The 27954-nt window shown below is 39.6% G+C and overlaps 3 protein-coding genes across 6 annotated transcripts; 1 reads left to right on the top strand and 2 right to left on the bottom strand.

Annotated features, from left to right (window-relative positions):
• Window positions 1-416: 416 nt before the first annotated feature.
• LOC107192454 (solute carrier family 25 member 46-like) lies at window positions 417-2607 on the bottom strand. The gene is made up of 5 exons (XM_015581712.1): window positions 2439-2607; window positions 1997-2279; window positions 1471-1527; window positions 1122-1398; window positions 417-1032 (listed from the first exon to the last, which is right to left on the bottom strand). The coding sequence occupies exons 1-5, from the start codon at window positions 2599-2601 to the stop codon at window positions 622-624; spliced, it is 1191 nt and encodes a 396-aa protein (XP_015437198.1). The 5' UTR covers window positions 2602-2607; the 3' UTR covers window positions 417-621.
• A 1088-nt stretch (window positions 2608-3695) lies between these two features.
• On the top strand, window positions 3696-6657 carry LOC107192417 (asparagine--tRNA ligase, cytoplasmic). Its single transcript, XM_015581660.1, has 10 exons — window positions 3696-3764; window positions 3850-4072; window positions 4298-4708; window positions 4788-4945; window positions 5020-5163; window positions 5262-5410; window positions 5506-5634; window positions 5772-6021; window positions 6216-6479; window positions 6565-6657. The coding sequence occupies exons 2-10, from the start codon at window positions 4039-4041 to the stop codon at window positions 6655-6657; spliced, it is 1632 nt and encodes a 543-aa protein (XP_015437146.1). The 5' UTR covers window positions 3696-3764; window positions 3850-4038.
• Window positions 6658-7289: 632 nt separating this feature from the next.
• Window positions 7290-27928, bottom strand: LOC107192477 (dmX-like protein 2). Of its 4 annotated transcripts, none has more exons than XM_015581735.1 (40): window positions 27681-27928; window positions 27120-27317; window positions 26881-27034; window positions 25975-26187; window positions 25745-25880; window positions 25454-25651; window positions 25116-25297; window positions 24824-25039; window positions 24555-24711; window positions 24090-24454; window positions 23664-23965; window positions 23358-23573; window positions 22975-23265; window positions 22646-22792; window positions 22294-22552; window positions 21960-22207; window positions 21571-21790; window positions 21055-21417; window positions 18651-20963; window positions 18204-18518; window positions 17978-18079; window positions 17731-17892; window positions 17400-17657; window positions 17170-17313; window positions 16873-17105; window positions 16595-16776; window positions 16142-16508; window positions 15734-15994; window positions 15377-15629; window positions 15079-15283; window positions 14732-15002; window positions 14454-14627; window positions 14271-14369; window positions 13075-13161; window positions 8987-9047; window positions 8658-8866; window positions 8395-8539; window positions 8001-8218; window positions 7659-7742; window positions 7290-7591 (listed from the first exon to the last, which is right to left on the bottom strand). In XM_015581735.1, exons 1-40 carry the CDS (start codon window positions 27765-27767, stop codon window positions 7475-7477), a joined length of 10212 nt encoding a protein of 3403 aa, XP_015437221.1. In that variant the 5' UTR covers window positions 27768-27928; the 3' UTR covers window positions 7290-7474. The 4 variants fall into 4 exon arrangements, with proteins under 4 accessions (XP_015437221.1, XP_015437223.1, XP_015437224.1 ...); XM_015581737.1 differs by having other exon boundaries at window positions 17400-17633; XM_015581738.1 differs by lacking the exon at window positions 13075-13161.
• Window positions 27929-27954: the final 26 nt, after the last annotated feature.

The raw sequence follows: 27954 nt of genomic DNA, 5'->3' as shown, positions 1-27954 counted from the left end.
GAAAAAGAGTAAATACACACAGGAAAGAGTCGGCAATCGTTACTAAAAATTAACTACCGTTTTATAAGAATGTATGTCAGTTTTTCAGGTTTGCCGAATTCATTTTTCTTTTTTTTAATAGTAATAAATTAAGCGATTCAACAGTCAAGTACAGTATATTTCTTTCTTTACTACCACATATTTTCATAATCGATCCGACGTTCTCAATAAATAGTACGAGTTCTTTAACTCAAGCATCTAATGTGAAGTGTATGGTACAGTTCGAAGCAATTTCTAAGAAGAGTATGTTTTTGTACTCATGATGTTCAATGACACAATGCTTGTAGCATTTTCATTACTAAGAAAGAAAGAAAGAACGAGTTTCAAACAATAGGTTCAATCAATTATATACGTGATAGTTTCGAAATTTGGTTTACTGTTGTCTTAAATAGGTTTACATTGCTACATAATGAACTGATTCAAATTAAACTGCTTGGAATTACTGAAAATTTTAAGTTATCATATACCACTGTTACTTGATCTCAACTATAAGGTCAATTGTACAATTAGTAGATGGAAAAAAGTGTTAATCGTATGTTCAGAATTACCAATCGGAAATAAAGTACAAACGTTATTTACCTCCTACATTTCGTTCAAATTCCAATTTGGAGGTTTCCGAGGCCCTTTTGATTTTAATGTTATTGTTCTTCCCAGTTCTGTCAGAATCCATTTCATTGCTCGTACTATTACTACATCTACTGCAAATTGTAAAAGAAGAGCTCCAAACCCTTTGTACAAGCCAAGAGGTCCTTCTGTAGAAATTATTGTACTGTAACAATCCCCTGCTCCACTGTATCCAGTCAATAACGGTTTAACGCTGCATCCTGTATCCAAATTATCGATGATAGTACGTGTACCCTGAAGGTGAAGTCTGTGAATCACTGTTTCCCATGGATAAAACAATACATCTGCCATAAATGTAGAAACCAATGCAGACTGTAGCTCTATATCTAACATAACTTCCTCTGACAGCAAAGCTCTGCTATATGCACCCTTAAAATATTACAGATTATAGTTCAGTATACAGACATTCCAGAAAATTCATCTATTTTACGATACATTCTTGTCAATCGATAACTCACTCGTGCTTCTTGGGAGCGTTTTTGCCTACTTTGCATAATATAACTGGTAACTCCATGTACAGCCGTGGAAAAAAGATACTTCGACACTCCGTAAGCAATAGTTGGTGGCAGAAGAGAATATATAGGAATCAATCTGCCCTTGTTGCTCACTTCGACTAAGCGAATAGCGCCATCACGAAAGACATCCAATATTCCAGGACTTTCGGATGCAATTTCAGCTCGTACTGTTTCAGCTAATGATGCAGAATAAAACGGTGTAGTCAAGCCTATGGAAAGACTGTCAAATTTTCCATTCATATTCCTTGTAAATAGACTTGAACACGAAATTTGTATGCCAATGTATCATTACCATTTCAGAAGAACATGTTGACCGAATGCTTTTAGAGAGTTGTTGCAAGGAATTTCCCTGGAATGAAATATCTTGTTATACATCTGCATTGTGTGTAGAAACAATTAAAGTATTTCAGACCTGTCAGAAAATGCTTCCTGAATATACAAGGTGTTTGGCTACTGATGTCAGACTAACAACAAGACGAAAATCAAAAATAACGAAATTACCTTAGAGGCTTTGTTACAGAGTCTTCATAATGTTGTGGAAGAACATTATGAAGAAAAAGGATTTTTGCGAACAATTCACACTTTATGAATTATGTAACTGGCTACCCCGTAGCATCAGATATGCTTTACCTGCATTTTCGACAATGAACACCTTGAATATGAAATCTTTAACGTAATTTGGTTATTCTTGATTTTCACCTTGGTGGAGCACGTAGAATCACTCCTTAAAGTTTACCAGTAATCACCAATAGCTAAATACCCTACGTACACACAAATTTATAAGCAACAAACAATATATTTTACAACGATCACCTTACTTTGGCCACAGTGTAATTTTAGAAATGATATCTTCTATAGCTAACATCATTCCCTTCACAAGCAAGACTGATCCGATTCCTTTCCATAAAGTGTTTATCCCCTGAGTCTGATGAAGTTGCACAACAACAGGTACCAAGGTAATTGGTATTATATGATACTTAGTCGATCCAGGATTTACTTGGCATTGTCTCCTTAGGACAATGAACGGATGAACTAATAATGTTTCTGTAATCAAACTTGCTAAACCACAAGCTGCTCCGATGTACTTTTTTAAAGTAATATCTGAAAGATGAAGAAATCAATTGAGATGCTATAGTTACATATTTCAATGTTTCAGAAGATAATAACAGAATCTTTAAGACACATTACATTACATTAGATAACTATTTACAATTATTATACATAATTTATTTTGATCCTTCTTGTTCTATCGAAACTTACCGTCAGCAGGAGGACTATCTTCGGCTAAGGGATGCACAACCTGAACATCCAAAGGACGAATAACCTCCTGTCCATAGCATGCATACGAAAAGTTACTTTCACTCTCCCAAGATTTAATAGGTTTTCCACGGTATACCACTTCGTAATTATCCAATCCCGCCATTGTATGATGCAGAAACAATTAAGAATCGTAATTGCACATTGCCAATAGTTAAACCGTTTATTTCAAACACATTTCGTTCCTTTTCGGTTTCAAAACGATACCACTGCATATAACTCCATAAATATGTACATATAGTTATTATTTACCATACATCAATTATGATGATTTAATGCGTGCTTAGGCTTACACCATAATGTACAGTATATACACTTATAGAAACGATTTAAGATAACTGTCTCGACGCAAATAGCAGCAACAAGCAGCAACAAATAGCGAACAATAGCGAATTCGGCAGCAGGTCCGGACACTCCACTTGACTCAACTCAAATGAGACAGAGCGCTGTGCCCGTTGTAATTAATTTAATGACAGAATCGCGCGTTAGGTGGTGTTGGCAGATGCCATATTCGAGCGTACTAGAAAGTGGGGTCATAGACCTCCGGAGCATGCGTAAGAGACCCCGTGTGTACGAGAAAGCGGGGCCATAGAACCCCTGGAACATGTATCAGATACCCCATGTCTGTGAGAAAGTGGGGTCATAAAACCCCCGGGCATACATCATAAGAGACCCCGTGTGTGTGAGAAAGCGGGGTCATAAAACCCCGGGCATACATCATAAGAGACCCCGTGTATGCGAGAAAGTGGGGTCATAAAACCCCCGGACATACGTAAGAGACCCCGTGTGTGTAGATGTATGTACATATTTATTTATCATGTATACTTATCTTATATTATGTATATCGTATATAGTTTATACATACGTTTATGTTTATATGTTTTATATTAAATATTTAAATAAATATATAAAGTATAGTATTGTATTTTATTCTCTCTCAACGCAGAAACAACTGTTGTGTTGGGTATCAAGGTTAGGAAAATATAATTCGATACAAGTAGGTATCGATACTTTTGTTACGATACCGAGCAAGTATCGATACCTTCATACAAAAGTAATTATGAATTAAAGTATCGATACCTTGGTGGTATCGATTCAACCCTACCATAAGACCGCGCAGTCAATTATGTGTACATGCTATGGTGTTACCACTGGTTACCAGCAATTACTAGCGTTATTAGCGTGTGTTCACAGGGTTCACAGTGTTACCAAGTGTTACTACCAGCAGTACCAGCCAGTTACTGCTAGTTACTACATTTTGAATGCCGGGTAAGTAATTAATAATTTACATATTACGTATGTATTTAGAAATAAATGATCTTAATGCAGTTTTGAATATAGTTCTTGTGGATAGTATTTTAGAGAGTATTTTACAAACTGAGTCCTCGGGCGTTTACCACTAGCGGCTATAAGTGCAGGTGGTGGAAGTATTGACAACGTGTCGCGGTGTAGTACGTTACAGAAATTGCATCAGCAAAATTATAGCATAAGAAAAAGCATAAGAGGAAAAGGAAAAAAAAAGAAGTTTATATTAAAAGGAAACATGTCCGACAAGAAGAGTCCAGATTTATCACCTGGTAAATATTTCTAATTTAACTTCTGTTCAACATATGTAACAAGATGGTTGCATTTCTAAGAAGTTCTGTTAAACACTGTAGAATTAATCATGAAAGTCAAATTATTATTCTCTCACTTGACGAGACGAGTAAAGAGTTTAAAGAGACTATATACCTCAATATGTATTACCCAATCCAGACCCACAATATTGAAAGAAGACGAAATCCTACAGAACTTTGTTTCAGATGCTATTTATACTTCTCAAAAGAATGGCAGCGATGAAACAGGCAGTGGTTCTGAATGTAATCCCTTTAAAACAATTTTAAAAGCAATGCGTTATGCAGGAAAGGAGCCATTCCCACCAATTTATCAAGATTCTCAAGAAAATGGTAAAAAGTATGAAATAGTTTCTAAGTCACAATTAAAAAAAGCACAAAAAATATGGATAAGAGAACAATATAAAAATGAAGAAAAACAAAAAAAGTTATTGGAGGATGAAGAAAAAAGGTTGAAAAACTTAGAGGAGGCTAAAACAATTGTAATTAAAAAAGACGATACTTTAGCACCTGCTACAGTTATAAAAATTCAAAAAAGCATTCAGTACACAGGTCAACGTGTAAAACTGTTTGGATGGGTGCACAGACTCAGGCGACAAGGTCACAGCTACTTTATAGATGTATAATTATTATTATTGTTATTTAATGATTGTCAATTAACCATTACATATTGTTACAGGCAAGGCATTGATGTTTATTACACTGAGGGATGGAACTGGCTTCCTGCAGTGTGTATTTAATGACATCTTATGCCAAACATACGAGGCATTAACATTATCTACAGAAGCTTCCATCGAAGTATTTGGAACACTCCAAATTGTTCCAGATGGGAAAAATGTATTGTACATATTACAACACCTAGTAAAACAATAATAAATGCTTTTCAAAGTTTTCTAGCCCCTGATTTTCAGGCTCCAAATGGACATGAATTGCATGTTGACTATTGGAAATTAATAGGTTTGTCTCCTCCTGGTGGTGCAGATTCTATTTTAAACGAAGAAGCTCTTCCCGATGTGCAACTGGATAACAGACACATCATGATACGTGGTGAAAATGTACAATAATCCATAGATTCGACCGTTTAACAAAAATCATTTATTTTAATCTTATTGCTTAATAATTTAATCAATTTATTGAACTCCATGTGTTTCAGACATCTCGTATACTGATTATGAGATCTGTCTTGATGCAAGCATTCAGGGATCATTATAGAGAAAATGATTACTGTGAAGTGACACCACCAACCTTGGTGCAAACACAGGTAGAAGGGGGATCTACGTTGTTTAAGCTGGATTATTTCGGGTAATCATACTGAAATGTTGCTCGTTTGTTTCCTTCTTGTTTCAAAGAAACTAATTCTGTTTACTATTATTTGACTGTTCAATTTTCATTTCCAGAGAAGAAGCGTTTCTAACTCAGAGTTCGCAGCTTTATCTCGAGACTTGTCTGCCTGCAATGGGTGACGTTTATTGTATCGCCCAATCTTACAGAGCCGAACAGTCTAGGACTAGAAGACACCTCGCAGAGTAAATGCATACATAGAATTCGTTACATCAATCTTTCGTAGCAGTCGTTGTCATTGAATTTCGAATGTATATTAAAAAGAAACAGAAAAACAAGAAATTCGTACAACGAAAGTTGCTGTAGAGTTTTCAAATTTTAGATATACACACGTGGAGGCAGAGTGTGCATTCATTACATTCGAAGAATTGCTTGATCGATTGGAAGATCTCATATGCGATGTCGTGAACCGTGTGCTGAGTTCGCCTCTTGGTCATCTCGTAAAAGAATTGAATCCTAATTTCAAAGTACCAAAGAAACCGTTCAAGAGGATGAATTACAGTGATGCGATCGAATATCTTCGGGCTAACGGTATAACTAAGGAAGACGGGACATTCTATGAATTTGGAGAGGTATCGATTAATCAGTAGTGGTGCATGTTTGCGTGCGTACATGCGTGCATGTCTCTCTCTGTCTGTCTCCTCTGTATATATATTCATAACAGTTTCTCTCGTTATTTTCAAATTTATGTTTCTTTTATTATCCGAAATTGAATAATATGAAGGCTATCGATTCAGTGATTGCTTCTCTCCCCCTTTCTTTTTAGGATATCCCTGAAATGCCCGAGAGAAAAATGACCGACGCAATCAACGAACCGATAATGCTGTGTAGGTTTCCTGCGGAAATAAAGTCGTTTTATATGCAACGTTGTGCAGACGATGACCGCCTAACAGAATCCGTAGATGTGCTTTTACCGAATGTTGGTGAAATAGTTGGTGGTTCGATGCGTGTTTGGCATTATGATGAATTATTGGAGGGTTATTCTCGCGAAAACATTGATCCGAAACTGTATTATTGGTACACAGATCAGGTGAGTGGCAGTGTTCGTGTTTCAATCATTAATCAAGTTTTCATATTTTTAACGAAGCGTACAAATTTTTATGCGATTTATTCAGCGAAAGTATGGAACTTGTCCCCATGGTGGATACGGACTGGGACTCGAAAGGTTTCTTTGTTGGCTTTTAAATAGATTCTGTAAAAGCGTCTGAGCATTTAGCCTTATTATTGGCGAATGTAGATATTCGATACATTTACTTCCATTCGAAACGGAATTACATATGTAACTACGTCTATACTGTTTCATAACATAGAACTTATAAATTAATAACGTTCTGATTATTATTTTTTATGTGGATTATATTGTAATAGAACAATAAAATAAGGGTGTTTCTTTTACAATCGTTTTCATCTGTATTTTCATTGAGTCAATATATGTACATATTTATGGAATATTACGTAATTTAGTGTTCACCATAAACATCTTTTTACATGGTAAGCTCTTAAAAATTTATTCCGTTACAATGTGAATACGTGTAAATAGAACTGTACATCGTAACGAGCAGTTAACTACATAATACTACAATGAACCTAAACATATGTTTATATGCATATGTCTATATGCATATTTATTTATTTATTTATTTAACACTCACTATCAACAATTTCAGACTAAGTTTGCCATATTCTCGTAAATTTTACACGCATTCGAATACAGAAATATACATTCTACGCATAAGAAAATTATCATTGGTGAGGTATTACAATGTTTGGAAAGAAATAAAAACAATGAGCAGTTGCTTTCGAAATATTTCACTGTTTTAGAGGAAAAATATGTGTTATGAATTTGACGAAAAATTGCACTTAACGAAACGGATACTTTTATACTTGTGATTCAGCAAAGAATAAACTTGTTTGTCATACAATCTCGTGCAAGAATAATTTACGAGCAATATACAGATTCATGTATTTAATAGCGTTTTCATTTAAGTGTTTTGTTTATAGGGGAATAGGTATGTTTTCATTATTCTAATATAAAGTGTGCACAACACAGTCGCGTTCGGGCAATTGACGAACTTTCATAGATCCATCTGCACCACAAGAAAATAAACGTCCTGCAGAATCAACGTGTAACTGCGTCACGCCCTGAAAATTTTATTGATGTTTGTATTCAGAGAAACACATACACATTAATTACATCGAGACAACTTACTTGTCCAATGTTTTTGAAAAAGCTGGACCGAGGATGTTCTGCGGGAAAAGAGTAAAGAAGAGAGTGGACGGTCAAGCCCCATATCTGAAAGGAAAAAAAAAAGAGTACAGAGTTGTTACTAGAATTGTTTCTGTCGATGATAGATGAAAGAATCGTAACTAGCGCAGACATGTAGAGTTTGTTGTTCCGAAATATTATTTCATTGCTGCATAACTGCGAAAAGTATCCGCCAGCAAGACAGACAATTTTCTCGAAGAATTTCATAAGCAACGACAGGTATCACGTGTCTGTATCAGTTGTAGATATTATCAGATAGAACTATACGCTATTGATATGTATAACCTTGATGTCACCATCCCCAGCTCCGCTCACGAAAAATTCTTCGTGTGGGTCGAGAGCTAAACACTTAATGGCTGATTCATGAGCCTGAAAGCGATGTCGTTGTTGTCGCTGTCGAACGTCGAATATGTTTATATCTCCTTTTTTCCCTCCACTGATCAATAACTGATGTTGAGGCGCAAGAATCAACGAGCTGGTTCCTTGCTCGTGGCAGGTAAAACCTGAGAGAAAAGGGTACGATATAGGTAAGAAGACTACGAACGGAAAAAACGATAACCATTGCACTTATAGTATACTAATTGTTGTTGTCGTCATAACTATGCTTGGTTGACATGGATAACGTACAAAACGACAAAATATATGTATAACCCATCGAAGTCGAAGTCGTTATTCGTACCGTGAATCAAAGATTTATTTTGTGGAAGCAGAGTATCCCAAAGCGCAACGTTACGTCCTTCAGACCCATGCCCAGCAGTTGCTATTAAACTGCAAGCACCGAGGAAGACAAAATCCGCTGTTACCTTGCTATGGCACTGATAGTTCTACAAGGAAAAAAAAGAACAAACAAACCGACGCATCGTTAAAAGATAAGCACAAAACATAAACGTGCTTAGCTATACATATATTTAGGTATTATTCTTTGGTGTGAAAAATTCTTACGAAGAACGGTCGCGCGGTTCCTTCCCTGCATGCTACTTGAAACAGACTAAGATGCCCGTCGGAATCAGCGACACCGAATTTGTTTCCGTGCTGTGAAAAACGTACACGAGTTACTTTTGCGAAAGTTCCTGGTTGTCTGGGAGTCGCCACAGCCGTCTGGTGTCCCCATTCCCAAAGCGTGACCGAGCCATCTTGAGAACCAGTCAGGTCTGTTTGCGGTTTCGGCATCGGCAGTAGAAAAATTTGTTTGTTTAATTTCACGAGAAAGAGTAACTAGGCAATGTTTCGAAAACTGTGGCTTATAACTAGCTGACAAACAGTATGCTTACACAGCGGCAAGAGTGGATGCGACGAGATTCTCCTTATGCCATCGATTTTATGCTTCAAAATCTGTTTGAACAAAATACAACTATATAGTATTAACTGGAGATTGTGTGTGTGTGTGTTGTCAGTAATTTATTTGATCGCTTCGCAAAAATAACAAGTACATTTACCAAATTTTAGTGAAAATTCGTTAACGAAAACGTTAGCGTACGTGTATTAAAATGCAACGAAAGAAGAAAATAGAGACAAAGAAATAGGGCAAATGTATGCTTAACACACACGTATGTATGTGTGCATATACATATCCATACATATGTATATGTATATGTATATGTATATACAATAAGGGTGTCCCAAAATAGGTGTAAGTCCTTGAAAGTAGTGGTGATTTGAAACAACTTTTTTCCTTCAGCGAAAAAGTTCTCCGAAGCTTTGTTAACGAGATATTAACGAAAAAATCTCGAGCAATCGGAGCGTTGGCTACGCGTTGCGCCTGTACTACAAACAAGCAAGACGGTAGGCATTGAACGGAACTGCGTAAAGTCTTTTTCATTTACTATTCTGCACAGTTTGTTTCCATTAATGGTTACTTGGTTGTACGTAGTAAATACAAGCGTAGCGTGGGAGCTCAGCCGGCGTACACACTCTCTAATTGATCGGGGTTATTTGTTAATACATATCTCGTTAACAAAGCCTCGGAGAAGTTTTTCGCTAAGAAAAAAGTTGTTTCAAATCACCCTAGGAATCACCACTTTCAAGGCGTTACAACGATTTTGGGAAAATCCGCAACATGGATATACCTGATGCAAATAGACATTAAAAAGTCCTTACTACACTCCTTGTAATCTAAAGCTTCATTTCCGAGATATTAGCAGTTAAGAAACGAACTCGACTTGGCAGTTAACGATCAGACGTACTTACGCGCAGACGAGACACTGTCAAGAAGCAGAGAGGCCAGTGACTCGGGTCGTGCGCTTCTTGACTGTGTCTGCGCGTACGTATGAGTTCCTTTACATAACTGTTAATATCTCGGAAACGGAGCTTCAGATTATAAAATGGCAAAGGACTTTTCCATTTGTATTTGCATGAGGAATACGGGACACCCGGTACACATGTGTATGTATATATATATGTATATTACCTACGTCCTACGTAATATGAAAGACTCGTTCGGTTGGACTAGGTATATGTTTAAAAAAACGCATGCTAGGTGTAGAAAGTTGTTCGTTGCCTTTTCGACATTTATTCGAAAAGCTAAAGCGTAGGACTAGATGGTCGTTCTGTGGACGTACATGCATCGACTCAACACCGATCGATCGATCGATCAGATATACTTAATGTCGCAATATTTGTCCTGTTCGTTCGCATTTTCTTGAATTGCTCTTCGTTGCTTGCTTTCATTACGCGTCGTTTTATTATCCGTTCACAGATACGCTCGTCTAGCCCAGTTTAACGGTTGTGGCGGAAGCTCATCACGATCGGTTGTGGTCTACTAGATTTCAAAATGTTCAAACGTTCAACGCGACAACTGGGAATTTCAACGAATGTCAGGTTCCTCTCGTTTTCTTCTTGTCCGCGCGTGATAGAGAAATTCAAGCAACGAATGTTACATTGAAAGCTAGTAGATCCTGCGGCGTTTCAGGATTTCGAAACTATTAGAACTTTGATCCAACGCGAGATCCAATCGTAAGCATAGTGGCGGTAAATACTACAGACGACATTGAAAAGGAATTAAATCCTTAAAGTTTCCATATACACGGAGGGAACGTTATTTCGGCATGCAGCATCAAGGGAGAAAATTTCTTGATTTGTTATATTCTTATTGATCGCTCAAGTTCTTTTTATCCTTGTAATTAAAAGGGTATAGCCGCCGGATAAGGGGGTCAAACGTGCCCTTAGACCGATTCGGATTTATGATACACCATTCGATAGGTTATAAAAGAAAAAACCTGTACCAAGTTTCAACCCTTTATCTCGGGTTTTCCTCGATTTCTCTTATTTAATCGCATGCAATAATTCTATAAAAAATCGGATACATAGTACTCACTAGGGCGCATAATTGAGAATTGTTTGCAATTTTTTGGTTGACAATTCTAGCTGTAAAGAACCAAAAACGCAAAACAATGCCGAAACAAATGTTTCTCTTATATAAATCTTAGAGCGACTACTTTTATATAATTATAATAGCAATATATCATCATAAGTATTGTCCTGAAATATTTGGAGATTGTTTGGTAGGGTGCGTCGTACTGTTAAAAATTAAAAAAAAAAAAAAAAAAAAAAAAAGTTCAGCATTCTTTTGCGTTTTTGATTTTCAACAACCAGGATTCTCAACCGAAAAATTGCAAAAAGTTCTCAATTACGAGCCCCACCGAGCACTATCTATCAGACTTTATTTACATAATTTTTGCATGCAATTAAAGAAAGAGAAATAGAGGAGAAACAGCACTTTTGACCCCCTTATCCTGCTATAGGTACCCTTTATACATACATATACATATAGACATATGCATGTATTATATGTATGTGCATCAAGTAAGTTTCGACATAGAAGTAGACGTTAAATTTACATTCCATGGAAAGACAATTGTAGGATTAGTACAACATAACGATATAAAATTACAAGAATACTAATGGTGGCAACGTTAAACGCAACTACTACGCAATCATCGGATTAAACAATCTCAATAACGATTAACTTGGAAAAACAAGAAATACAGACAAACAAAAGTTTGCAGCAGAACTCGAAAACTTGGGTTCTGCTAATCACAGCATGCTCCTTCGCGATATGCTGTCGTGTGATTATTTTTACATTTTCTCACTATTGCTCCTATAATCTATAACACAGAACGGTCGCTCGTTCGTAACATTCGTAAGCGATTGTTCATGTTTGCATCTTTCAGCAATATACGTACTTTCCCGTAAAAGAGCTTTCATTCAAATTGTACGAACATGAAATAGACTATATCGATGAATAGTACACGAGATAATAGTTTCTTATTATTGACTGTCACGTTTCAGCTGTTGTACATATGTAAGTACCTATGTATATACTTTGTATGTCCGAGAAAAGAATTATTCTAATGCGCACGGCCCTTTAGATTATACAATATTAAATAGACTGCGGATTTTTATGGAAAATAATATTTTATAAAATAATTCATAAAGACGTAAGAGTGAATGCAGGAATTTTTTTCTTCCTTTACTTTAAGTAAACGTACGACTCAGTTAAGAATAAAGGAGACCACCCGTTGCATCTAATGAAAGTACAAAGTAGTCTTTTATTGTATTTTACAGTGCTCTAAGGGAGCTATAAATGCATAAAATCCGCAGTGTGTAATTATTAGTTTTAAGGGTGTTTTACGGAACAGTTAAAGCTGTTTGAAAAGCCAATGAAACGTTGGTCTTAGTGTATTGCCAAATTAATTCCGGAATAACGATATGTGTAAGGGAAATTTTTATTATTTTGGCGCGTCGTTTTCCGTTCAAGTTCAATCGATATTTTAATAACGCTTCAACGATATTTTAAGTATCGAGATATACCGATTTCTTTTTTATCGAAAAACAATTAAGATATTAACCCGTTCTCCATTTGTATCGAAGTATGAAGGCGAAACACACGATTGAACGGTGCGAGGGATAACAGTGGGTGGTACAGTACCCTTACGATATTACGAACTAGAGCGAATGCTGAATGATTAGAAAGTAGATAAATAAATAAATAAATAAATAAATAAATGAATAGAGGAAAGAATTAGTGAACAGATATCCAAGTGAACAAGTAATGATTCAATAATAATAAATAAGAAGGGCGTTGATGATGATGATGATGATGATGATGATGATGACGATGACGATGATGATGATGATGATGATGATGATGACGACGACGATGACGACGACGACGACGACGACGACGATGACGACGACGACGACGACGATGACGATGACGATGACGATGACGATGACGATGATGATGATAAATAATGGAAAAGAATTCGGGGAAAATGAAAAGAAGAACCGATTGCGAAACTGGCACTAAAATACTAATATATTATTATGCAGGCTACGGTCTGTTAGAAGTTAGTCTCACCGGCTGCAACAAGTGTTTGCTCCTATCGGCAACAAACTGACAGAAACGCAGGTCGTGGGAGCCAGGAAAAGCGGGCATCCCCTTCATCTGAGCGAGCGAACGAGCCACCAGGTCAGTGACGTCGGTCAGACGCGAACCAAGTTAGATGTTAGGCAAGCATTGAACAAGGAACATGTTGTCTGTCACCAGTTGTGCTACTCTGACGCGACCCAGTGCGACCACTACTCAACGGCTTAATCAACCCAACCACGGCTGTCAAGGCTTTCTTCATTCTTAGTTAGATCATGAATATCTCTTTCCATAGTCTTCGTATTTCCGTCATATTCGACTTTCCAACCGGTTATAGAGCACGGCAGCAAACGCGAACGAATTTTCCATATTTTTACGATCTTTCTCAAGAAAAAAGCCTCAAACTAGCCGCGTTACAGGCACGCGTCTTAATGGGTGATCCATAAAATGCAATTGTTAGTTTCTTTTTTTTTTTTTTAATTTTCCAATAGCTTCCGCGTAAGAGAGAAACAAAGGGTGTTGTGAGTCAATCGCGTTGCTCGTTACGCAATCTTTAACAAACCTTTTTCCGGGATGACTCGAAACAACACATGTACATACATATATACATATATACATATGTATACGATAGGTAATTTCGTACTTCGCGTCGTAGATATTCAACTATGTACACTTGAAAATACACGTTATTCATTCTTCTCAACGATTATTCTTCGTTGCGATTACTAAAGCGTGCTACGATCGTTTCAACATTTTAACGAGGAAAAGATGCTTGTATATACCCTTGACCGAGAATTTCGACTTTTCTTTGCATTTCGAAAAAGAACAATTCTGAATGAAGGAACAAGGGTTCTGCATTCGAATATTCTTTAACCCAAACATTCGTGAAGTACGTGACGTTACGAGAGAACGGAGGAAATTTCTAGGGTATATGAATATACATATGTATAATATGTATATACACATACACATATGTATGTATAAAAGGACACACAAAGTAGAGAAGATCGGATAAGTAAAATATCAGAAACATCTGGGTCAGGTCGGAGGCAGGGAGGTGATACGTGAGCTTGTCAAGTTGTCAGTAAACAAACATATGATCGATATTTGAATTGTTGCGAGTTACGTATGTACGTACGATGTATATGATAGTTGATCAAACAAAACAGATTTAAAGATTAACTTACCACACTAGCTCCTCGTCCGCTTTGGCTTGCGATACCCGATTGAGGCTGAGGACTGTTAGTTTGTGGACTTTGAGCGAGCAACGGTCGATCTGCTGCTGTCTAAACACGAAAACGAACACTTTAAAATAGGAGCAAAGACACAATGACATCCTATGAGAGGTGGATTTCAGCAGCTATGCTTACCTGAATGACCAAGAAACTGGTTGGTTGTACTGGTTCCGGTTCCGGCTGTTTATTTAAATTAATCAGATCGAATTCGCATTCGTCTTCCAACCAAGACGGGAGCTCGAGCAGTAACGATATATTCATTTCTTGAACTTCGCGAGGAGTAGCTAGAGCCATCAAACCTGGATTCACCTGAAAGATCGATCGTAAACGTTCGATATTAATACTTTTGTCCCTCGCTTAAAACAACCTGGTCAAGGCGGAACGGTGACGTAACGAAGTTTAACAAAAAAAACCTGATTCAGACAGAAGGCACTGATGCTGTCCTGCTCCTTGTGAATAATACGGACGGGCTCGGGTAAGCTGGTAGTTCCGCTATCACTACCTTTGTCTTCCGTCGTTGTTCCACGATTCAGATTATCGATCGCAGTTTGATTGCTATCTAGTATCGACGATAAGGATCTCCTTTTGCCGAATACAGCGCGAATGAATATGTCCTGTACCGATTCTTGTCTAACCAGAAAACACCACAGTCGATTGGCCGGAGCTGCTGATGCCAGACGTGTGCTAATCAAAAGTAACAGAATATTAACGAACGGCATTCGCGTGAAACACGTTGTTCCGTTGATTTCCGTGATCTTACTTGAACGGTGTGTTGCCTTTCTCGAGTAGCGATCGATACTTATGTATTGCCGGTTTTCCCGGCGTAGGTGTGGGATCGGGTGCACATCCAGGGATATAATTAATTGGCAGTGGTCCCTTTTTATCCAATTCCTCGCGTAATGTTTCCTGCCATTGGGCTACCACGGCCAACGTTCCATGAATTAGTGGACTGCTGACAGGTAATTCTAAAAGAACGACAGATCGAATGAAATCAGTTGTTTGGTTGTTGGCATCATGTTTGCCAACGTCGCATTCCATTTTTGTCTCTGTTAAATTACCTTGCATCTCTATACCAGCGACGTTTAAGAAATCCTGGAGTTGTTGTTGCAGTATCTTGACTATAGCTAATCTCATCACGCACCAACTATACGAGTTTGGATTCGAATGCTCCGTATTGTCTTTTGGTTTGCTTTTTGGTTTCGAATTGGTATCGAATACGTCTTCTTCGTCTTCGGACGAATCCAAATCCGACACAGCCGAATCTGACGAATCGTAATCGATTTCGTCCGCGTACTCGCTATCTATGCGTGGCTAACTCGACACAACGAAATAGAAGAAAAAAAAGAAAGAAAGACAGTAGGTAAACACTCGAGATCCATATTTATAACGTGTACCGTCGTATGAAAATGACTTACCTTCATTAAAAAATACGAGACCATGCTCATTTGAGGCGATACAAACTGTTCTCTGTACGTAGGTTTGTCTTCTTTCATGTTTGGCTGCTGTCCCGTAAACTGACCCAATAATTTCATGTTCAATTTTACACGTTGCTTCGTCAAAGACGTCATAGTGTTCCATACAGCTCCCGCGGTGCTTTGCGTCTCGTTTGAGATACCGTCGCCGGCTCTTTCTACTATTGCCGTGCCCGTGCCCGTGCCCGCCCCCGTTCCGCAATTCTAACAATCATACGAGAATACACGGCAACGGGCAAGAATATCAGTATATGTACACGCAATAGACTAGGTTAGATAAGAACCCCGAAGGGTTGAATTTTTTCATTCGTTCAGAATCAAGTGAATGCAGAGGAAATGTGTCATCTGTACCTGGCTGTTTGTGCTCGCGACACGCAATAACTTTTTAACTCCACCTCCGAAAAGACAAGACCAAGTGCTGTTATCGAAACGTTGTCCCACGAGTCTGTAAAGGATGTGACTGTCGCAACTCCAAAGAGCATAAACGAACAAGCTCATGTAGGTAGCAACGAAAGTTTCGCAGAGAAGAATATTCAATTTTGGCGTGTCCTCGTCTTTCTCGCGAGCCAATAAAGCCCGCAAGTTGGTCACGCCGGGCCACTTGGAGGGCGTCGTGGTAATGCATACGCCATCGTCCGTGGAATATCGTCGATGGTGGCGATTCGAAGCTACCAAGTGCCCACCAGAGAATGTTTCGATTTCGGCAACAGCTGGAAAACTACGCAATCGAACTGTGGGTTATACTCGAAATGTTCAAACAACCAATTAATGCTCGTACCCGTACTCGAAATTCATAACATTTACCTATCCGGCTGCTGATGCTTCATAACGAACGTATCGGAATCGCAAAGTGATTGATAAATACAAGCGCTGAGAGCGACTGCTAAATCCCTCATTATAAATACTTCGCAATAATGCGTGTTTCTCGTTGGCATCGGTGGTTTACGTAACTCCACCAATGTTTGCAACATGTCATGGGCAAGAGACTGGAAAAAGAAAAGTTTGACAGTCGATACGCGTGTGGAGGGTAAAAACCAGTGAAAAACTGCGTCCACGACGCACAACAGACTCAACACGCGAACCTGCAAATGTCTGACCGGATCTGCCACGACGGTTTTGTTGCAAGCTACACTGGCGCTTAGCAGAGGAAGCGTGGTTGGGAATGGTAAGGGACTGAGTAATTGTTGTTGTGTCTTCTCCTGTTGCAATTCTTGCAATAAAAGAACAAGTTCCATTCTTACTGACGCCAAACCTCCGCCCGATGCTCCGTGCAACGAACAGTATGACAATAACGTTCGCAACAGTGTTTCATTTGCTGTAACCATCAACATCCATGTTCATATGAATGTACGATACATTTTTACGAACAATTTCCTTACCTTTTAGCCATTTTTTTCTTCGAACGGCTCTCTGAACCTTAGCCTCAAAGTCCAATTTGTCGGCTACTAATATCTCGTGTAGCGTTGGTTGTTCACCAGGTCTGCTGTACAGTTGCACGTCGTCCACCATACCACCACCCTCGTCTAGAGGTAACCGACGACAACATTTCAATGTCAGTACAAACATTAGTAGCCACAATTACAATGAAATTTTCACTTTTCATCCTTACATTCAGAAACGTTACTCGCTTCGTCATCCGAGTTGACGCTGTAACTGCAAAGTTGTCTAAGAGCATCTACTTCTCGTTCAAGCCAAACGTATAATTGATATCTAAGCTGTCCCCCGTCCACCTCGAAACCGGTGGCCAACGTTGACAATTCTTCCATTAGAATTTTCAAACAGGCCACAAATTTTAATTGCTGTGCCATAATGTCCAATTGAGATGACGATTTTCTGCTCTTCCCTGCGAATAATTGTACGAAACAGACTTTTTCTACACTGTGCAACACTCTAAACGACGACGACGATGACAGAACGGTAGGCCCAAACAACTCACTCACCTTCTTTTTCCGTTAATTTGGCGTCGTTACTTTCTTTTTCGTCTAGTTTCATGCTTAAAGGCGGACTATCGGTATCGTTATTTTCGGCCACATCATCATCCCAATTTAACACTAATTCTTCCGCGGTTTCGCGATTCAGAGGTTGCGACCAATCGATCGTATCTAACGACACATTATACGTATATACATACACATATGATTGAGGTCTAACACGAATTATTATCGAAGAAAACAACTATATCTGTACCTCCATTCTCGTTGGCTTTTTTCGATTGATCGTCCCAACTTATGATACCCGTGTCTATCTGAAAATCTTGCTTTCTTGACTTGCTTGGACTATTCATCAGACCTTTGAAGGTAAATTGAACAAAAAAAGATTGCAGATATAACAAAGACTGAGAGAAAGAAAGTAAAAAGAAATAATCATGTATACAAATCGGATAATAATAATAATACTTGGAGATAGTACTTACTGGGTGAATCTTCGCAATTAGTGTCCATCACTTTGCCGGGTAGCTTTGAAAGAACTTCGAGAGCAAGAGCAGGACAGCCTGCTTTGAAATGTGCGTGAGCTGTTGTAAAGTACAGCTGCCTTTCTAAAGGAGTAATACTGTCTTCTAAAGTTAACTGCTTGTCAGGCTGAGTTTTCGTGTCCGCGACATAACTAAATCCGGATATGACCACCGAATGCCCCTTTTTTTTATCCTGGGCGGTGGATGCGATATGCTGCCTGATCAGCAAAGGGTGTGTCCGGAGATAGACGTAGAAATTGAAAACATTCGGATTCGCTGGAGTCAAGAGAGGAAAAGAGTAAAGACGTGTAATTAAAAAGAATTAAAAAAAAAAAAAAAAAAAAAAAAAAAAAAAAAAAAAAACGGGACGGCGGCGGAGTAGAAAATCGATCGTTTCTTCTTCGTTACCTGTTGTGCCCTCGGGTTTGTCGGATTCGTCGTTGTACTGTGGATGCAGGGTACCGACGTTTGTCAAAAGCAACGTGTTGAGCGATCCTGCATAATCTTTGAGAATCCAGAGGGCCATGCTACGCAAGAATGGATCCGGATGAGATTTGTTCATATCCTGATTTTGCCCGTCCTTGTCGCAACCCAAAATTTCTTCGTACAGCAGTCTTCTCATGTTTGGAGAGGTAGTATCATCCTCATAGAGCCTAGCGATGACCATCGCCAGCTGAATATCGTTCAATTTGTTCAAACACACGTCGATGGCGTCTTTGAGCGCACTTGCTAGAAGAAAGAAGGCTGCAGCATGCTCGAATCTCTGTTTACCGAGCAGGGCGAAAGCATTTTTCAAGGCTGCTTTTCTCCAACGATCCTCCGCGAAATTGTTCGCAAAGAAGCTGGTCATTCTGTCGTCTCTCTTGTTTCGAAAAAGTCCCCAAACAAGATTCTTCTTTTTCATGGCAAGGTAGTAGAGCGCAGCATCGAGAGGGTCTTGCTTTTGTTGGTAAGCCGCTTTCGCGATTTTTTCAACGCACCGTTTCAGCACGGTGTTGCTCCGGATCCACCAACCTACACCAAGCTCTTTCAGTACGCTCCATTTCGGTTGACTCTTTGCGTAAGAAGGTATCAAGCCTAGCAGTTCCTCTTCAGACTCGGAATGGAATGCCCAGACGAGATTGTTCGAGGATATACCCTGCTTTTGGAACTGTGCCCTTTGTGCCAGTGGAAGACAACGAATCAGGTAATTGTAATGCTTCATGGCCAACAAGAACCTGAGGCCACAGTCGTCCAATGAATCTGTCGAGACTGTTTCACCGTCGGGGATGCCGGTCAAATTTTCCTTCGCGATCGCATTTTTTGCGGCGTCTATCGCGAACCGTTCCGCGAAGTCTACGTTGCATGTCGACACGGTATCGGCCAGAGCAAGCAGATGCATTTGATCGAGACTCGAGAGACCTGGTAAATGAGTGTGCGTCAGCAGCCGCGAAAGTAATCTACCTTGTCTTGGCCCAAAGTGAGATATCCCTTGTCTTTCCGGAACCGAAGAACGCCTGTCCTTTGGCCGCGAGCAATCGTAATCTTCTTCCAGCATGTCGTCCAACGACTCACCTTCGTCCAAGTTATTGTCGAACAGTTCGTTGTAATCGTGTTTGTCCTCGATTTTATGCTGATGCGGCAGGTTCGTTTCTTTGTCCGCAATCAACAACGTCCACAGGGGTAACGGAGATATCGAGGTTATCTCCGCGTAATCTAATGTAAGCTCTTCCGGGATCTGAGTGGTTGAACCTCTGGATTCGAGCGGCGACGTGGTACCCATGTAACTGACCGACATTGTCCTTGACCGTGACCATCCGCCACCCCCGCTACCGCTACCACCACCTCCACATCCACCTCCTCCTCCTCCTCCTCCTCGTTGTTTCAAACTCTCGTCATCCGCCCTCAACGGACATGAACTTCCTATGCATCTCACCAAATGGGCTAGTATCGCCTTCACCCATCGGATTTTACCGGAATTCAGCAGTTCCATCAACTGTTTCGGATGGTACTGAGGCAGAACCGGACAGGCGATCCGCGAGGCCTCGAATAAACCATAATCTGGCATATAGTCGAAATTGAGATTTTCGTTTTGCATTCCTCGTTTCTTTTTCGCATCGAGCATCGTCAAGTTGATACTACTGACGCGTGAAAGATGAGGCATAGAAGACACATTTGCTAACCGTCTCTGCGACGTTTCGTGCGCCAACGTTCGTAGATCTTCGTCCCGTAGATTCCGACTCGCTTGAAACTCGTCCGACTCTTGATGCTGTAGATTCGAATGAAAACAATCCTTTTTCGGATTCGGCTTCCACTGTGAATAAACGTGCATCTCCGAATCCATACCGACCACCAAAATGCCATCCCTCACCCAAGATATCTGCATAGGCAACGGCGGAAGACCATCCGCTGTGGTCAGCTCAATTTTTCGTAGTTTCATCCAACGAATTTCGTCGACAAATTGAGGCTGCGCCAACGACGAAGCTTTTCGTAGTATCGGCCGATTGTTACTCTGCGATTCTTTCATCGCTTTCATATTTGCCTGCGCCAGGTCCGAGCATACAGGCGTGAACAGCATAATCTTGGATCCAACAGCGACGGTCAAAATGTGCGATCCATCTTCTTTAGACACCCAATCCAGCTGTACCAAATGTTTTTGCGTAAGCGGACAAGTGTTACCGTTCTCTATAATCGATTTCCGCAGCGATTGAAGGGTGCTGAACGATGGGACTGCCAGTAATCCTTCGAGGGCCAGGGGACAATGTAACAAATTATTATTTCTTCATCGATCGAACTTGATGACATTTAAGTAGTTAATCCTACCTTCTCTTACCTGCATTCGACTTTGCGTTCTCGCCGTTTTCACTGTTTCTCGGCGATCGTACGTCCTCGTGGCTTAGCGTTTGCAATACTTGAGTGAGTCTTTGCTTCTTTTGCAAGAAACGGCTATCGTACAGGTAGCTCAGATCCAAGTGTTGGTCAACCGGAATCCTTGGCAGGTGTATGTTTTTCAAGTGTATAGTATCTTCCAAAATCCATTCGCTGCCACCGGTGCTTTCGCACTCATAAATCGCCACGCAGAGGTTTACGTATCGCGAATCCGGATCAGTTTTCGTCGGTCGTGTGAACGATTTCCCGTATTTGTATGCGCATGCAATGCGTCCGCTGTACGCGGCACTTATGTTTAACGGTTGTCCTGAAACGAAGCTAGGCTAAATTATTATTATTATTATTATTATTATTATTATTATTATTATTATTGCTTACCTTTTCAGAATCATTCTCTGTATGTTCTGATCCCAATGTCATAAACGTCCATAACAACACAACTATGTACGATGTCACTTACCTGTAATATCGATTGTCGATTCCTGATCTTTTCGTAGCATTTCCCATTCGCACCATTCGTAATGAAGTTTGTCAACGTCCGATTGATTCTTTGTCACTTTACACTTCCAGAAGCGTATCGTGCTATCACTGCATGCCGTCACTATAATATACGGTGCGAAACAAGCAGGATATATGGATGAGCTACTTAAATGTCCAGCGGCTGGTGCAGCATGTATCACCTACGCGAAAATTGTCATAGGTTACGAGGATGATTTTTTATTACGTATGCTTCATGTCTTTCTTTCAATCTTTTCAACTTGAGGAGGAGAGGGGGGGGGGGGCACTGTTCATTAACGGCGGGACAAAGACCAAAATAACGACAAACATGAAAGAAGTAAACATGCCAACCTCGACTCCGTCCGGTAACGGTAACTCTTGAGTGCAAGCTTTCGTGGTTGTAATAAGAACGTGACTACTCTGAGGTCGTCTTTGGAAAAACGTGTTGTCAAATTCACCTTGACTATCACGACACGTTTGACTTGTTCTGCGAGATCTTTTACCATCCATATGATTAAATCGTCCAGGTGTACCTCCCTCCTCTTCGTCATCTTGTACCAAATGTGAATCTGGAACATACATCATCGATCCCGACAGCCCTGTAGAATTAAATCATACACCCGTATTAATAAACAAGGATGACTTTCTTTTGGACGCTTCTCATGTTGAATCAAGTATTGTATACCAGTAGTCTCGGGTTGAGAGGCTATGACTAGACGCCACATGTGTACTGTTGTACCGTGTTGTGTTCTCTCTAAAACCACTATGTAGAACGGTTCTTCGAAAATTGCCGACTGCTGCAAATCTACTATGGCATCCAAGGTAGACTCCATCAAACCTAAATCGTTCACAGATGCATTTACTCCAGCTTGTTTTTCATCGTTTCTATCGCCCGTGATCAACTGTTCTTGAAATACATGCAGGAATTGCGTGTTTTGCCAGTCCTATATTTACAGAAATTATTCGCGCCGATTATACTCGAATCAACGGAATTCTTCTCTCTATCTATTATCGCTTTACTTTACAATGGTACTTACATGCGTCGCGTCAGCAATAGCATCCAATTGTATAACACAGCCTGGTCTCGCTGTTGATTGTTGCGATACTATCTTTATTCTGTCGTGGATGGAATGCCTAACACCATCATCCGACGATATGTCCGTCGAGAGGCTTGACATTGAATCCTGTTGACCGAATTACACGGGTACTTAGAAAATCTGTACAACCTCGTTGCACTTGTACCTGTGCTATATGTACATATTTATACACTTATATGTATGTACATACATACATACATACACACATATATAGTATGTATGTTGTGTAGACGCGAACGTTTCATTTCTGTCCATGAGAATGTATTTACCATTATTCTGCTTCGTCTCTCACTGCTCGAGACTTCTGCCAGAAGCGTTCTGGCATCGATAACGGCCTGATACACCCTTAAACATTCCCCATCGCTGGCTACAAAACATGCGCTCGGAGAATTCGACAGATTGCCTAAGGTAGTACTTGGTAATAAAGTTGGAATCCAAGCTACATTGCTGAACGCCGAGATCTCGGGCGAATTGATACGTGCTAACTCGGAAACTCCTCCGCTCTTCGATAACGGTCCAACCGTATCCACACGCCAAAGTATCAGTTCACTGCAGAAACCCTGGACAATCACATTCAACAATGACGTTTCTACAGTCGCCGTGTTTAAAATTACTTTCGAAGAATTTTAACATTTTTCGTCTTTCTACTCACAGTAGGAGACACATCTTTTGTCGGCGACATCTTATTAGAGGCCAACCTACTATGCGCAGTTTCATTAGAATCAACATCCTGACACTGAGATCCGGAACATTCTGGTATATTGTGATGCGATGTTGTCACTAATAACGGTAAAACGGGATGACAGGTAATATCGTTCACTCGAAACCGATGTCCCGAGGCTCTTGACGCGTGCCCTATACTCAACACCTGTGAATAGAGCGAAAAGTCATTGGGAAAGTGTATCAAGGCAATAACTGTGACCGACAATGAGTCGCGTGTTATATGTATGTATTTTACCTGCGAAAACTTGGTTCTGTCAGCGAATGTCAATTGCCACAAGTTCAAAGTTCCATTCGAGTGCTTCGATACCATAGAGACAATTGGGCTAGGATGCGCTAATAAATCGTTGACTGTTTCCTGATTGCTTTTACCCGTCTCCAAAGGACCGTCTCTCTCTTTCCCCGATGCATTTTGATTAGTCCGTGGATCGGACGAGTTTTCAATGTTTTTTAACAGTTCTTGACCCGCTTTCGAGGTTAACGTAGATTGTTCCTCGTCTTGTTCAATCAAACTCGGTAATGGTGTAGCGACTTCAGCACCTGTGTCGATAACACTTCATTTCTCTTTGGTTCCACAACCGCCGATACACCGAAATCTCGCACTTATTTATACAATAAAGAGAGAGAACGGTCGAGTTTAAAGCATAACATTACTATTACTCACCGTCGTTTGATGATTTTGTCGACGACTTTGCTACTTCACGAATATTTAATAAGGGACCACCGGTATTATGCGAGTACATTGATACACTGTGACTCATCGTTGAGGCATCACCAAGGGGAAAAGCATTGGGTATTCGTGTCGAAAATGATATCTGCGCTTGTCGAAATGATCCTGGATGATATTCATCCAACCACTCGATATGCCAAATTAAAAAGCTTCCGTCTATTGGATGAATTGAGAAAAGTAAATCCGGATTATGATGCCAATCGCGTAATAACGTTTCTATAGTTGTGTCCAATGAATCTGGAGCATGATTCATCGAAGCCGTTATATCTGTTGCGATCGAGTTAATAGACGTAGTATTACTGGAAACAGCAAAGTCAAAATATCGGGTATCACTTCGAGTATACACATCGGAAATAAAAATTAATTGTATGCTTGCTCAAGACAAAAGTTGCCGAGTACCTAAGACTTTGATGTGAATGCACACTATGCGGCAAACTATGATGCGACGAAACCGTGTGAGCCGTATGGTGCTCATCACTACTATGATCTTCTTGGCTCATCGATCTGACAGTACCTCCCGCCGATTTTTGCAGAGGTTGTAATCGTACTCCCTTCTCTGAAAATTGTACGTTCAATTGTATATCGTGAATCGTGAATCGTGAATCATGTTGTTGTGCTATTGTAATTACCAATTAAATGAAATTTAATGATGTTAAACGGAGACTCACTTAAGGGACCCTCTTCCTCGGAATCGTGGTCTGTGTGCTCCATATCCTGCTGCTGGTGCAATCCTTCTTCTTTTTCTACCACTTTACGCGTAAGCTCTTGTAAAATACCTTCTGCCTGCATCGTGAAGTGCATTTCTTTGTTGTTCAACCAGTGAAGAATAAAGTTCGGTTCTCTCTCTGGATCACCGGTAATTAAACTCGGCACTAACGGTATATCTATGAAACAGTACATACGTTCAGGAAACGGCACGAAGATGGACGATACATGATGTATGTACAATAATAATCTTACCGGTTTCTGCATTGATACTGGCTGCCAAGTGAAAATGCATTCCTGGATAATGACCAGCACCTTGATAATTATTGTGAAAATCGTGCACAGAATACGTTGAAGGCAAAGTCGGTAATGTCGGGGCCGTGGCATGTCCCGCTTGATGTTGTTGCTTTGCGTGCCGACGAATATGGAAACACGTTCTACAGGGAAAACACGATCCGTACACAAGGAAAACAATCCTCTCTTTGTTTGCTTTTATGTTCGATCATTTGTAGAATATTAAGGGGACCTGCCCCTGTTGTTGAAACTCAAGCAAGATCAAAGAATAAATAAATAAATCATAACAGCTTACGTACTTCATGTGTTTCAGTCGTTGCATGAAACGATGTTTGTGCATATTGTGATGTCGATGTTTCCCATGATGGCCATGTCTGTCAGAACCTTCGAACTGACTCATATTAGCTAAACCTTCGACCTCCGGTGGTATTGTTTCAGCCCATACTCTGCAAATATTGTCTCTGCAGGATGTGACCAACATGTTGGAAACGGAACCCCTAAACAATCAAACAATCAATTGACAAACAGCAAGTCTTAATTTTCTTCACAAGTACTTTCGAGAGCACGATTCCCTTTTATATATTACATACTTTGGCATATATTTACTAGTTTTCCGCCAAGACAAGTGTGTGACTGCACGTGGATGAGCAACATAAACGAAACTGTAACTATCGCTGCCTGTGGATTGCGAGACGTTTGTGTGCTCCATGTTCCTCGTTGAAAATACTGAATAATTTTAAACACGGTTTCCTTACAGTTTCCATTAAATCGTGAATAACAGTAAAGTATTTCGTACGTAGTAGGCATGTAAATATCTTACATTGCTTATTCTCGAACCAAATTTTGACTAATCTATCGTTAAATCCCGTCGTGGCGAATAATGTACCATCCGGACTGAAACTCATCAGATGCACCGGTGTGGCTGTGCGACACTTCCAAACGCAATTCCACGCCCCTGGTTCGTTACCGCTGCTCGAATCTCCAGGCGCAGGACTATCTGCTTCTCCGCCGATCGAAAAAGTGACAGTACCTGCTGTAAACAATCCAGTATTATTGTCGTACTTGCTTCACAATATCACTTTAATTAAATAAGCTGTGTACATTTACACGCAGCAACATTTCTCTTTCACTTTCATCACCGCTGATGCTATTCTATGAAAAGAAATACTTTGTTCAAACAACGGAAGGTTACGTTTGGGAGAACGAATGTTATTGCAACTGTATCTTTAGTATCTTTAGTAATGAATTACAAGCATCGGAACATCCGAGGATCAAACGAGAATGCTTAGTGTGCGATGTGTAGAAAGTAAGCAAAGTCCGACTCTGGTTTCCTTTACTTGGCAGTGAAAGAATTATTTCAGCATAATAATTTCGAAATACAGCTCAAGCTATTCGGCAGAATTCGTGTTCACTAAACACACAATACTATGTTCAGAGTACTGAATTTTCAACTAGAATTGAAAAAATAAACTTTTCACATTTTCACGCTGGTACCTAAGGCAAACTCACAGTCTGGAAGGACTTTCAGAGTATTTTCTTCTTCTCCAGCTACAGTGGTTTCTTGTATTTGCAACATATTCACCTTTGTTGCTGCACACAATGTTATTACTTTGACTAACAATAACGAAACTGTCATTTAGATCAGAAAATTCGAAATGAAACAACGCATCAATTATTCTTATGTGTAGTTTACAGACGATAAGAAAAAAAAAGAAAATGTGCTTACTGTGCTCTTCCTGGAACGGTGTTATGTTTTGATGCCATAGTTGTAGAAGTTCTCCTCCCGTTAATAGCCTTGTTCCTTCTAAATTCCATGATAAAGAACTGATGTTTGATTCTGTTTGCAGACTTCCAGTTTGTACCCATCGATATTCTAATTGCTGTGCATTGTTTAAAGAAATTATTAAGAAACATTATGAATTGCATAGAAATATAAGACATATATATGAAAGAAACAAGACAAACGTGAGAGCAAGTGCTGTGAATTAGCGGAGTAGGTTCGAAAATGCAAACTTGATTTTCATAAGCCGCAGCTATCTTCCCAGTATCGGTACTGCAATCCAGACAACTAATTCTTATATAATTGTGCACAGCCCCTGGAATTATTTGCACCCGTTCAAAGTTACTGGCAAGGATTACTATGTTGCAACCTGCTGCATATGCCTGCAACAAACAATGCATTGTGTACAAAAAAAACATGTAAATTATTTATTTGATATCATTGTTATGAAATATGATGGAAGAAGAATATAAGAGAATAATAAATGTATGTCGATAATTGCAATGGAACAAAAATATACAATAGTTTTATAAAGTATGTATTGATGGTAAGAAGTATCAAACAAATCAATCTTACAAACATAAGAATGTTGGTGAATACATTGTAAATTGTTTAGCAATCACAGAGTGACTTTAACAATGCATAAACAGTGTACAAAGTATTTGCAGCATCAATATCAAGAGAAACGTTTTTAAAATTTGAGTGACCGTGTAAATTGTGTAATTTTAAGGAAACTTAAAACTCACTGTAAAAGAAATCCCTTCGACGGAACCGACGGCGTAACAGCGATCTCCTGCATTACAGGCCCCGCTTAATATTTGATGACAATTCATTTTTCATATAGAGAACTAGTTCATTCTCTTTTAATTTGATATTTCAATAAGAAACGTTGCTTCGGCAGCAAGATAGCCAACGATTTCGCGACAACTTTTTTTTCGGCTACAATTTCGTGACGTTGTTCGAAAGTGACATCACACGGTAGCTCGTTCTTCGATGAGCAGCCATCTTTAAATGGATTCT

The sequence above is a fragment of the Dufourea novaeangliae genome, unplaced genomic scaffold, assembly GCF_001272555.1.
Source record: "Dufourea novaeangliae isolate 0120121106 unplaced genomic scaffold, ASM127255v1 scaffold343, whole genome shotgun sequence".
Lineage (NCBI taxonomy): Eukaryota > Metazoa > Arthropoda > Insecta > Hymenoptera > Halictidae > Dufourea > Dufourea novaeangliae.
This window is presented reverse-complemented; position numbering and strand designations above follow the sequence as displayed.